This window comes from Hyperolius riggenbachi, chromosome 7 (assembly GCF_040937935.1).
Source record: "Hyperolius riggenbachi isolate aHypRig1 chromosome 7, aHypRig1.pri, whole genome shotgun sequence".
NCBI lineage: Eukaryota > Metazoa > Chordata > Amphibia > Anura > Hyperoliidae > Hyperolius > Hyperolius riggenbachi.
Window position 1 is genome coordinate 172,338,707 of NC_090652.1, and position 12,167 is coordinate 172,350,873.

General features: G+C 48.5%; 1 protein-coding gene across 1 annotated transcript in view; it reads left to right on the forward strand.

The window, feature by feature from the left end:
• Positions 1 to 12,167, forward strand: part of CARD11 (caspase recruitment domain family member 11) — a 586,831-nt gene that overhangs the window by 129,683 nt on the left and 444,981 nt on the right. Inside the window, exon 4 of the mRNA XM_068244905.1 lies at positions 5,797 to 6,122. Coding sequence (XP_068101006.1) covers positions 5,797 to 6,122 — 326 coding nt within the window. The remainder of the gene's footprint in view (positions 1 to 5,796; positions 6,123 to 12,167) is intronic.

Below are 12,167 nucleotides of genomic sequence, written 5' to 3' on the forward strand. Positions count from 1 at the left end.
TTTGAGAGGAGGTGGCTGCTGCATGCACCTCCTCTCTCGGCTGCTCTACCGTCATGTAGAGCGCCTTCGTCAATGACAGCAGGTCTCCTGGGCGCCTGACGCTGCTGCTGGCTGCAGGCACCGGCTGCTGTGCTGGCTGGACAAGGACAGAGGGGTTGGAAGGCTGGGGGAAGGCTGCCTCCAACTGCCGAACAAGGATCTCCTGCAACTCCCTTGTTCGCTGCTCACAGTTTCCAGCAGGCAGAAACTGAGCCACCCTCCCCCTCAGCCGTGGGTCCAGGATCAGCATGATGCAGGCGTCCTCCCTCGCTTGCATCTGCTTCACCCTGAGGTCTGTGTGCAGGCACCGCAGCATGTGCCTTGCCATGGTGAACAGGGTGGTCCATCCACCAGAGACATCAGGGTCAGTAGCCTCAAGTTCGTTGTCCTCCTCCTCTGGCCCCTGAGCCTCTTCCTCCTCTCTCCACCCTCTCACCACTGCTGCTGCGCTCCACTGTTCTTCCTCAAGAGCAACGTCCAGCACCTCCAACTCCTCCTCATCCTCCTCCAATAACTCAAATTCCTGCGCAGAAGTGGACTGTGCAGGCGGCTGCTGTTCCAGCTGGTTCAGGGCCTCCTCTCCCAAATCCAGAAAATCGCACAGTGCCCTGTCCGCAGACAAAAAAAGGGCACTCACTGACAGAGGGATGCCCATTCCTCGCTGACTAGGTTGGTTACCTGCAGGAAGGGAGCCAACACCAAGCAGACCTGCTGCATCTGCCCCCACTGTGTGTTGGAGAGGATCTGCAGTTTGGTGGTGCCGGCGACAGCGCCCTCAACAATGTGGCGGTTGACAGCCCTCCTCTGCTCAATCAGCTGCTCCAACATCGCCAGGGTGGAGTTCCAGTGAGTTGGCACATCAATGACAAGGCGGTGTCGTGGCAGGCCCTCATGCTGCTTGATGTCTGCCAGGTTTGCTGCAGCAGCAGCTGAGGGCAGAAAGTGCACACAATTTTCCTTGCCGCTTCCAACAGCTCGTCAATCCCCTGGTAGGTGCGCATGAACTTCTGCACCACCAGGTTGAGGACGTGGGCCAAGCAGGGGACATGGGTCAAGTGTCCCCTGCTGATGGCAACCAGCAGGATGGCCCCATTGTCGGACACCACCAATCCGACTTGGAGGCCTCTGGGGGTCAGCCACGTCTTCTCCTGCTCCCTCAGGCAGCGGAGCATGTTGGCTGCTGTGAAACTGTTCTTCCCCAGGCTTCTCATCTCCAGCAGCGCTTGGCAGTGGCAGGCCTTAACGCTGCTGTTGATGCGGGGTCGCTTGGCGGTGGGAGCTGCTGCTTCTCCCCTGACCCCACGTGGTGGCACCACATAGCGGGCGACTGGTGCTGCTGCTGCCGCTGATGCGCCCGAGGATGGACCTGCTGCTTCCTCGCTGGCGCATTCCACTAGGCTGACCCAGTGAGCCGTGAAGGACAGGTAGCGGTCTGTCCCAAAGCGGCTGCTCCACGAATCCATGGTTATGTGGATCTGCTCACTCACAGCGTGATCGAGCGAGTGGCCCACATTCGCCGTAGCGAATCGATGGAGTGCTGGGATCGCCGTGCGGGAGAAGTTGTGGCGACTGGGGACTTGCCACTCCGGGATCCCAAACTGCAGCAGCGCTCTCATGTCACTCCCCTCCTGCATAAAGGAGTATGGCAGGAGCTGGGAGCACATGGCCCAGGCAAGCAACCCGTTCAGTAGCCGTATGCGCCTGTTGGTGGGAGGCAGCACCTTGGTCACACCAGGAAATGACTCGCTGAGCAGGGTCTGGCGGGGAGGATGAGGAGGCCACTGTGGAGGGAGCTGATGAGGCCACTGAGGGGGGGGGGGGGGGACAGTGAGTTGCTGTGCTCCTGCTGCTGCTGCATGAGCAGGAGGGTGGGATGCTGCTGCTGCTGCTGCTGCTGCTGCTGAAGTCTGTGCAGTGGCTGTCTGGCTCTGGCCTGTGCCACTGTCCGTCAGCTTCAGAAACTCACTGTATTCATCAAAATGTTTGGTCTCTAAGTGGGTCTGCAGGCACGAGGTACTCAACTTGTTGAGATCGCGACCTCTGCTCAGCCTGACACCACAACTGTGGCAAATTGCACGGGTCTTGTCGTCTTCGCACGTAGTGAAGAACCGCCAGACTGGGGATTTCAACTTGCCCTTCAAGCTTGAGGGCTGGGGATTTTTTTGGGCTTTGGAGGGTTGTGTTTTTTTTACTTTGCTTGGAGGAGGTTTGCTGCAGGTGGTGGTAGCGGCTGAAGCAGCAGGCAGTGGCTCCTGCCTTCCACGCCCTGTGCTGGCCGCCTTGCTGCTTCCGCGCCTCTGCTCTAGAGATGCCTCCTCCTCCGATGACGAACTGCCTTCAAACGACTGTGCTGGTGGTAGTGGTGGCACATAGGGAGGATCCAGCAGACCATCATCCCCAAACATCTCATCTGAGCCCGCCTCAACCAACTCCTCTACCCCAACATCCCCTGCATCACGCCCCTCCTCCTCAGCGCCAACAACAAACTGCTCCACCTCAAAACAATCCTCCTCCTTGCATGTCCCCATCATCTCCGCCTCAAACTGCTCCACAACATCCCTGTAAACACTTGCAGTCCCTGGGGTGAAGAAAGATCTCAGTGAGGGCAGGCTGGTTGTTGGGGTCGACATGACCTCAAGTGGTGGTGGAGGCCTGCTGCGGACCGGAGTGCTGGTGGTGGTGGCACTGGTCTCGCTGGTGCTGAAGGTCTGACTGGAAACGGTGGCTTGCTGCTCCACCATTATTTCCACCACAGCCTGCACCTGACTCTCCGCAATGGGCCGGGGGAGACGACCCGTCTCAAAGATGGGCGCAACATGCTGCTGTTGCACCTCTGCTCCCTCCTCCACAACTCTGTGGTCAGCGGCGGACCAGTCACAGACCTGCTGGTGCTGCCTGTGGCTGCTGCAATGGCGCTGCCTCTCCAGCTGGTGCCCCGCCCTCTACCTCTGCCAGTCATTGTACAATTATACAAATACAATAAGAAAAAAAAATATGTGTAGAAAGGGGCGGGAGAGGGTGTAAACTTTAATAAAGAGTCTGGGTTGGTGGTGACTGGTGGTGACTAGTGACAACAAAAAATGAGTTTTTTTTTTATTATTTAATTAGTAGTAGTACTACTAACAGTAGTGTAGTCTACAGTAGTTGCTAACTAACTCGTGTGACAGACAGTGACAATCAAAGTCGGTCACACACGGACACAATCAATAGGGTCAGGCAGATGACAGTCACAGATCACAACAGATGCTGCTGGCCTGTGAAGTAACTATTACACAGTACAGAAGCTAATAAAATGACAGACTAACAGTATAAATTAAGTAAACTAGTAGTAGTAGTGGTAGTAGTAGTACGCAACTAACTATAATCCCTAGTGTAGTACACAATAACTAAGTCATGTGGCAGACAGTGAATGACAATTGAAGTCAGGCACACACAGACGCAATCAATTGGGTCGGGCAGATGACAGACACAGATCACAACAGATGCTGGCCTGTGAAATAACTATTACACAGTACAGAAGCTAATAAACTCACAGACTAACAGTAGAAATTAAGTAAACTAGTAGTAGTAGAAGTGGTAGTAGTAGTAGTACGCAACTAACTATAATCCCTAGTGTAGTACACGATAACTAAGTCGTGTGGCAGACAGTGAGTGACCATTAAAGTCGGTCACACACAGACGCAATCAATAGGGTCAGGCAGATGACAGTCACAGATCACAACAGATGCTTGCTGGCCTGTACACAGTAAGTAACTAACACAGTATTGAAGCTAATAAACTAACAGACTACAGCAGTACAAATTAACTAAACTAGTACACAACTAACTATAATCCCTAACCTACCTAAGCGAGTAGTAGGCTAAGGCTGCCCTAGTCTAGCAGGCCTAGCCTGCACACAGACCTAATACTAGCCTAGCACAGTATACAGTATACACTAGCTGACTAAAAACAATCAAATTACTAGCTAACTATAAATGAGTATAATAGAAGTGTTCAGGAGGTGTTTTGGAAGCAAAACGCTAGGTTTAGCACAAGAAGCACTTGCTCAAACACGCAGCAGCATTGGAGATGCTCTCAGTACCGCTCAGTCACACAGCAAGGACGGGCTCCGCAACATGGCCGCCGCCTTATATAGAGGAGGGGAGGGCCAGGCTCCCCTCCTCTGATTGGTTGCTAGGGCCTCGGCTGGAGGACTTCTGATTGGCCCAATGACGTCATCCTCGGATACCAAAGCCGAACCTCGTTATCACCGCATCGTCCGGCCGAATTCGAGAGCGACTATTCAGGAACATTTGAATTCGGCAACAGCATCGGGCTTCGGCTTCGACTTCGGCAACTATGAAAATCTACCCGATTAATCGGATACATTCGAATTCGAGAGTCCTGATGAGCACCCCTGGTCTGATGGGAATAGGCAGTCAGGCTGAGACAACTAGGACAAAACTAAACATTTAAATAAATAAATAAAGTCCTACCTGGCATTTAGCCCATCAGGTACCTGGGTGCCTAATACAAAAATGCACTAAAAATGCACACAAATAATCTTGCACTATTAGGCAGCTATGTGACCATTCGATCACGAGTACCATTTTTGTATATTGCTAGATAATGGTATTCCTATCAGTCATTATTGCATTTTGGTCAGTTAGTGCTGCTCTGGTTTGAATGTGTAGGGCAACTGTGCCCATGGTAAAGCAAAAAATTATACTCTTCCCTGCGCTAAGCACATGGTCCACACTATTCTCTTAGAGTGTAAAGTCAAAGTCTCTCATTATGATGTCAGTGCAGGGGCTCCCTCTGCTCCATTTTTTCCTGACATACCCCTGGCCTGTGACCATGGCTTTAGCAGGTTCTTAGTTTTTAAAATCAGTAGACACCAGGGCCGGAGCTACCATAGGAAAAAAATGGGCAATTGCCCCAGGGCCCCAGAGCCTGTAGGGGCCCCCAAGGTGTCCCTCCCTCATCTTAACTGTTGCTCCCCAGGGACTCTGCAGAGTCTTTGGCAGAGTAGCGTCTCATCTCTGCTGGCGGGCAGGTGAGACAGTACACTGACATAGACACTGCAGAGGTCCTAGGGAGCACTGTTAAGTTGGGAGGTGATTGGGGGAGGGTCAGCAGCCAGCTCAGGGGCCCAGGAGGGAAATTTGGCTGCAACAAAGGGCCCCTAATGACACTTTTTGGTCAGGGAGGTGTCTGTTTGGGGGGCCCCCAGGCTAATTTTGCCCTAGGGCCCGATTGTTACTTGAACCGGCCCTGGTAGACACTATAAAATGTAATCTCTTTATCTGGGCACTTTAAAAGCAAACTATTATATTTTCTCTCTCACTTTCAGTAAAGCTTATCTCCAAGCACAGAGCAAAAAACATCATTTTATGCCTTAGCGATCAAAGTACTCAAATGTTACTGCTTACATAGTTTTAGGAAAATAGTGAGGAATTTTATTGTGAACATTTACTTATAAATGGGTGGGAAGTTGTGAACTGACTCCTTCCAAGTAGCTGGATGTCCCTGCTAAATGAGTATCAAACATTGTGTAGATTGTTCTCACTGCATTCAAAACTTTATAACTTTACTTTGATTCACCATTTCAGACCAACCAGTGTTGGTGTAAGTAAAGTTCTTGTAAATGACTGTTTTTTTGCTATCTATCTTGACCTGCTAATTGACAATTATGCCTCAAGGCACAAATCATGAATATTAAACCGTGAAAGTCTGTTATCTAGTCTGTTCAGTAATAAATATTTTTTTCTTCTATAGTTGAAGAAGGACATGAAGCTCTCACTCAGTTTTTAATGAATGAGGTCATCAAGCTGCAGAAGCAGTTAAAAACAAAAGAAGTTCAGAAATGTGAGCTGGTAGCTAACTCAAGACAACTAGAAGATGAAAGGAAGCAGCTAAAGCTTGTCAACATGGAACTGTTAACTTTTCAGGAACGTTACAACAAAATGAAGGAAGAACGAAATAACTGTAATGATGAATTAAACAAAGTAAAAGATGAAAATTATAATTTAGCCATGAGATATGCACAGCTCAGTGAAGAAAAAAACATGGCTGTGATGAGAAGTCGAGATCTGCAACTTGAGGTGACAATTATATTAGAATTTTGAATCATGCAACTTAGTTTTTGGTTTAAGGAAATTGATGTACCAACAGCCATACACAGAAGGAGTTAACCCTTTACATACTTATGTACAAGACCTAATTCACTTCCTGGTGATAAATGACTTGCAGCATGCAATTTCTTAGCATCACACTAAGGTTACCTTCTGATTCAATTATAAAAGTAATACGCTTAAAACCTGTTGGAATTTTAACTCACCTGACACATAAAAAAAAAGGGGTGTACTTATTTCAGGAGGGGGAAGCCTCTGGATCTTAAAGAGGCTTCTCTTGTCCTCCGCAGCCCGATTCCAGCACTGAGACCCCTGAAAAAGAGCTTGTCGACCAGCTTGTGCTGGCCCGCTAGCTCCGTCATGCTTGGTTTTCTTCAGAAATAGCCAGGCTGGATAGGGTCTGTGCTACTGCATGGGATATTTCTGCCGGAGTCCAATTTAGACAGTGCTCATGCACGTGCACAGGGAGCCCACTCTTAAGTGGTCCCAATGCTGGAAGGGGCTGACATACGAGGACAGGGGAAGCCTCTTTAGGATCTAGAGACTTTCCATTCCTTTAAGTACATTTGTCGATAACATAGGCTTTTGGTGAAGAAGCGGTGATTTCCTTTGCTGAGCTGTCAAGAGCACTACACATCACTTATTGCCTTGGTGTGTCACTGTAATTTTGTCTTTTTTTTTACACGTTTGATTGAATATTAATGAAATAAACAGCATAATTCTGCCAAGTTTGCATTAACTCCTCACCTATACCAGCTGATATAGCCAGAACAGATAAGCTAGACAAGGTGAGGCACTACTTACAATACTAGCCTGTGAGGTACCTGACATTAGGGGAGTCTGTGTACCTTTTGACATTGATATATTCTCTTCAAAAATCGTACTTTTAAGCTCCCTGGCGGTAACCCTGAGCCGGATCCAGATGTTGGTAGCCGTTCTCCTTCCTGTCCTCCAAGGCTTTGAATCACTCTAGTGTAGTGTTGGGCGAACACCTGGATGTTGGGGTTCGCGAACGTTCGCCGAACATGGCCGCGATGTTCGGGTGTTCGCGCCGAACTCCGAACATAATGGAATTCAATGGGGACCTAAACTTTCGTGCTTTGTAAAGCCTCCTTACATGCTAAATACCCCACATTTACAGGGTATGTGCACCTTGTGAGTGGGTACAAGAGGAAAAAAAATTTAGCAAAAAGAGCTTATAGTTTTTGAGAAAATCGATTTTAAAGTTTCAAAGGGAAAACTGTCTTTAAAATGCGGGAAATGTCTGTTTTCTTTGCACAGGTAGCATGCATTTTGCCGCCAGGTAGTCATAAATGTAATAAAGATAAGAGGTTCCATAAACAGGGACCGGCAACGCTAACCCAGCAGCAGCACACGTGATGGAACAGGAGGAGGCGCAGGAGGAGAAGGCCACGCTTTCAGACACAACAACCCAGGCCTTGCATGAGGACAAAAAGCGTGCGGATAGCATGCTTTTTGCTGCCATGCAGTCATAAATGTAATAAAGATAAGAGGTTCCATTAACAGGGACCGGCAACGCTAACCCAGCAGCAGCACACGTGATGGAACAGGAGGAGGCGCAGGAGGAGAAGGCCACGCTTTGAGACACAACAACCCAGGCCTTGCATGAGGACAAGAAGCGTGCGGATAGCATGCATTTTGCCGCCATGCAGTCATAAATGTAATAAAGATAAGAGGTTCCATAAACAGGGACCGGAAACGCTAACCCAGCAGCAGCACACGTGATGGAACAGGAGGAGGCGCAGGAGGAGAAGGCCACGCTTTCAGACACAACAACCCAGGCCTGGGGGGCGTGGCTTGACGTCGCTGCGTGATGGCTGCCTAACTCTTGAGCTCCTGCTTGTATGTCCGCCTAAAGCTTCTTTTCAGCCATCCCGGGCACCCACCCATGGATAACAAGAGCTCCCGTCGCCAGAAAGCAACCCGTGCAGACGCTAAATCCAAAGCCGCCCAAGTAGAACGAACGGTCCCAGACTTATTTCGCTCGCAAACACTCCGCTCTCAAACCCCCAAGATGGCGCCGCCGAAGGAGGCCGGACCTGCTCGTTCGTCTCCCGGATCATCCCCACCTGCCGCAACTAAGGGCGCAGACAAACAACACATGGCACCTACCCTGGCAGATATGCACACCATGGCTGAGGACATCAAAGCCTCCTTCCACAGCGCGATAGCGGAGATGAGGTCAGATGTGGCTGGCATAGGCCGCAAGCTGCGCATGATGGAGGAAGCCGGGGAAAAGAGAGATGCACGCATAAAGTCCCTGCACAACACCTCCCAAAAGCAAAAGGGGAGACTAGATGAACATGCCCGTAAATTAGAGGACTTAGACAACCGTGGCCGGAGATGTAACTTGCGCATAAAGGGTATCCCGGAGTCTGTGACGCAGGACAACATAATAAAGGCGCTAACTACCATCTTTAACAACCTCCTGGAACGGCCTTCTGATTCATCGGTGGGATTTGTGAGAGCACATAGAGCCCTGCGACCGAGAGCTTCTGATGGTGAGCAACCTAGAGATATAATTTGTTGTCTGGAGTCTTTTACTTTGAAAGAAGAGATCACCCGTGCAGCTAGAGACCAGGAGGAGATTCTGTTTAACGATACCCCTATTCAGCTATTTCAGGACTTGTCACCCATTACCTTGGCCAAAAGAAGGGTGATGAAACCTCTCCTCTCAGCATTAAGAAATAAAGGTCTCAATTATAAATGGCGCTTCCCGTTCGCCCTCACTGTTGCTGTTAATGGAAAACAATTCACCTTACATTCCATATCGGGCCTAGCCGACTTTTGTGAAGATGTGGGCATCCCTGCTGTTGATTTACCAGACTGGGACGGTGACTTAAGTGATCTAAGAGCTACCTTTAACAAACCACCCAAAATCAGGAAGCAGACGGAAGTAGACCAATCAGAGGCGAACTTTACACCCGATATGAGATCCCCCCACCAATCCGAGGGATCAGCTCATGATTCAGCTGAAGAGGAATGATCCCCTTGGTCTCTTAAACCGTAACGAAGTCCCCACCGGTGAAAATCTAATTCAGAGAAGCGTATGTTGTAATGGGTCTGTGACTTTCTCCACAGGTTTGACTCCCCTGCCCTCTGCTGTTCATTATTTGCTGTATGTTATGGAAATCTTACTAGCTCAAGACACCCCCATTTTACTCAAAGTATGTTGCTACCTGATTTTTTTACGCTGTATCTGAGGGGGAGCCCCCCCTAAAACTCTAGGGCCCACACTCGGGACGACGAGACGGATTGGTCCCTCAGTTAGAAATTATGCACGCGTATACGATATGTTTATTGCATGTGATTGTCTCTGAACCTGTTATATGTTTACTGGTGACATTTAGGTTAACTACCATAGGGGGGGTGACGTCCGGTCACGCTGATTGCTCTTTGGGCGAGGACTGGGATTTGCTGCGCGGGCTATATCCGCCTATTTGCGGAGGCCGTGGCGGTCTGTCCTAACTCCTTGTCTTAGCAGACGTTAGCATTCATGTAGTGATCTGACGACATCCCTCCTACTAGCATATCCATGGGATGGTAAAACGGAGAAAGTTTACTCAGTGTATGGGCGGACACAGCAGTTTACTCAATCCCTAACAACACTCCCTTCTCGGTTTTCGTGTTTGGCGATAGGCTACTCTCGCTGGACGTCTTCCGCATTCCCCACACAGTGTGTCCGCGCATACACTGATTACCGTCCCCACAAAGTAGGTGAGCACTACACGCCACGTGGTGCTCACGTGGGCTTGGTAGCTATTGATTTGTAGGTGTACTTCTACTGTAGATTTATAGGCTTATAGATAGAGTTATCCATGTACCAACTGTCCGTATCCTACACACTTATCTTATTACTCTCTTCTCTACTACCTTGTCTGATCTATTTTGACCCCCTTTCTGATTTATTCTCAGGGTCACCTCAGTCCTCAAACAAAACAAACATGGTAAGACGTCCGACAAACCACCCTTTACCCAAGGATGGAAAGCCACAGACATCCAATAACCTAGTAACTGTAAATCTGTTATCACTTAATGTGAATGGTTTGAATACGCCGGAGAAAAGAACTTCCATATTTAAGTTCTTGCAAAAAGAGAAAACCCAAGTGGCCTTCCTTCAGGAAACCCACTTGAGGGCCAACCACATCCCATCCAGATTTGACTACAGATTCCCTGTGGCTTTCCATGCTACGTCCGCTACCTCTAAAACGAAAGGTGTATCAATTTTCCTTCATAAGGATTTTCCTTTCTCCGTAGAGGAGGTGGAGCATGATCCAAACGGCAGATTTATCTTTGTAAAGGGTAAGATGGGGGAGAGACAGGTCACGTTGGCTAATCTCTACGCCCCAAATAGGCAACAGAACTCCTTTATCTCCACAGTTATACATAGATTGATGGGCTTCTCCCAAGGTATTCTGATCGTGGGAGGGGACTTTAATGTACCCTTGCAACCGTTACTGGATTGTTCTAACGGAACATCAGTGCTATCCTATAAAGTCCTCAAACAAATTAAGAACAGTCTATATAATCTCTCCCTAACGGACGCATGGCGCTTAATTCATCCAAAAGATAGGGATTACTCGTTCTACTCCAGTATCCACCACAAATACTCACGTATCGATTACTTTTTTGTAGCTCAGCGAGACTTGTCAATGATAAAGGATGCCAAGATTGGCAACATCGCCCTTTCGGATCATGCTCCAATACTCCTAACACTAGAATTTCCGGAAAAGTTATCTAAAACTTGGTGTTGGAGACTTAATCCAAATTTGTTATCCGAAAAACACAGAGTTCAGGGAATCTCGCAGAGTTTGCAATCTTATTTTGATATGAACAGTACCCCAGAGATATCTGGTCTTACCCTATGGGAAGCCCATAAGCCAGTGATTCGAGGCCAATTTATTAGGATGGGATCTAAACTCAAAAAGGAAAGAGAGGAGGGCATTGCTAACTTATCAGCACAGATATCTAGGTTGGAAAGAATCCACAAACAATCTCTGGCTGTTCAGACGCTGGAGGAACTCTCCGCCTGTAGAGTACAGCTTCAATACTTATTATTCGCAGACGCTAAGCGGAAAATTCTTGCTGGGAAAAAAATCTTCTACGAAATGGGTAATAAAAGTGGGAAATACTTGGCCAGATCTCTTCGGAAACAAACCTTACGCTCACAGATACCCTCCATAGTTGATAGTAACCAAAAAAAACTGACGAAATCAGAAGAGATTGTTGAGGAGTTTAAGAATTATTACAACTCCTTATACAACCTGAAACAATCCCAACAATCGCAAAGCAACTCCCCTGAAAGCCGAGACCGGTCTGCCAAAATAACAGACTTTCTGCAGAGACACGGAAAACCACTCCATATCTCCGCGGAAGACAAATCAGACTTAGACTCCCCCCTGACCACTGACGAATTTCTGATGGCAATTAAATCCCTAAAGACTGGTAAGGCTCCTGGCCCTGACGGACTAACATCACAATACTACAAATCTTTTAAACATGTCCTAGCGTCTCCCTTTATCTCGGCCTTCAACGCGGTCTCCCCCGGTTGTACCCCCTCTCAACAATTTCTAGCTGCACACATTGTGGTGATTCCCAAGCCTGGCAAGGACTTACAGCAGTGTTCCAGTTATAGACCCATATCTTTGCTGAACCTTGACGCTAAGATCCTGGCAAAGATCCTGGCCAACAGATTACTCCCTTACATACCTGACCACATTAATAGTGATCAAGTGGGTTTTGTTCCAGGCAGAGAGGCGAAAGAAAATGTCATGAGAACAGTGGGCATGATGGCATTTGCCAAAAAACACAATATTAGTTCCTTCATTCTATCCACAGACGCAGAGAAGGCATTTGACAGGGTGGCATGGGATTATATACGTGCCACCCTGTCAGGCCTAGGGTTGGGTCCCTTCTTAAGACAGCTAATCGATCTTCTATATTCGAATCCGTCTGCCCAGGTGAAGGCGAACGGCTGCTTATCCACCCCATTGA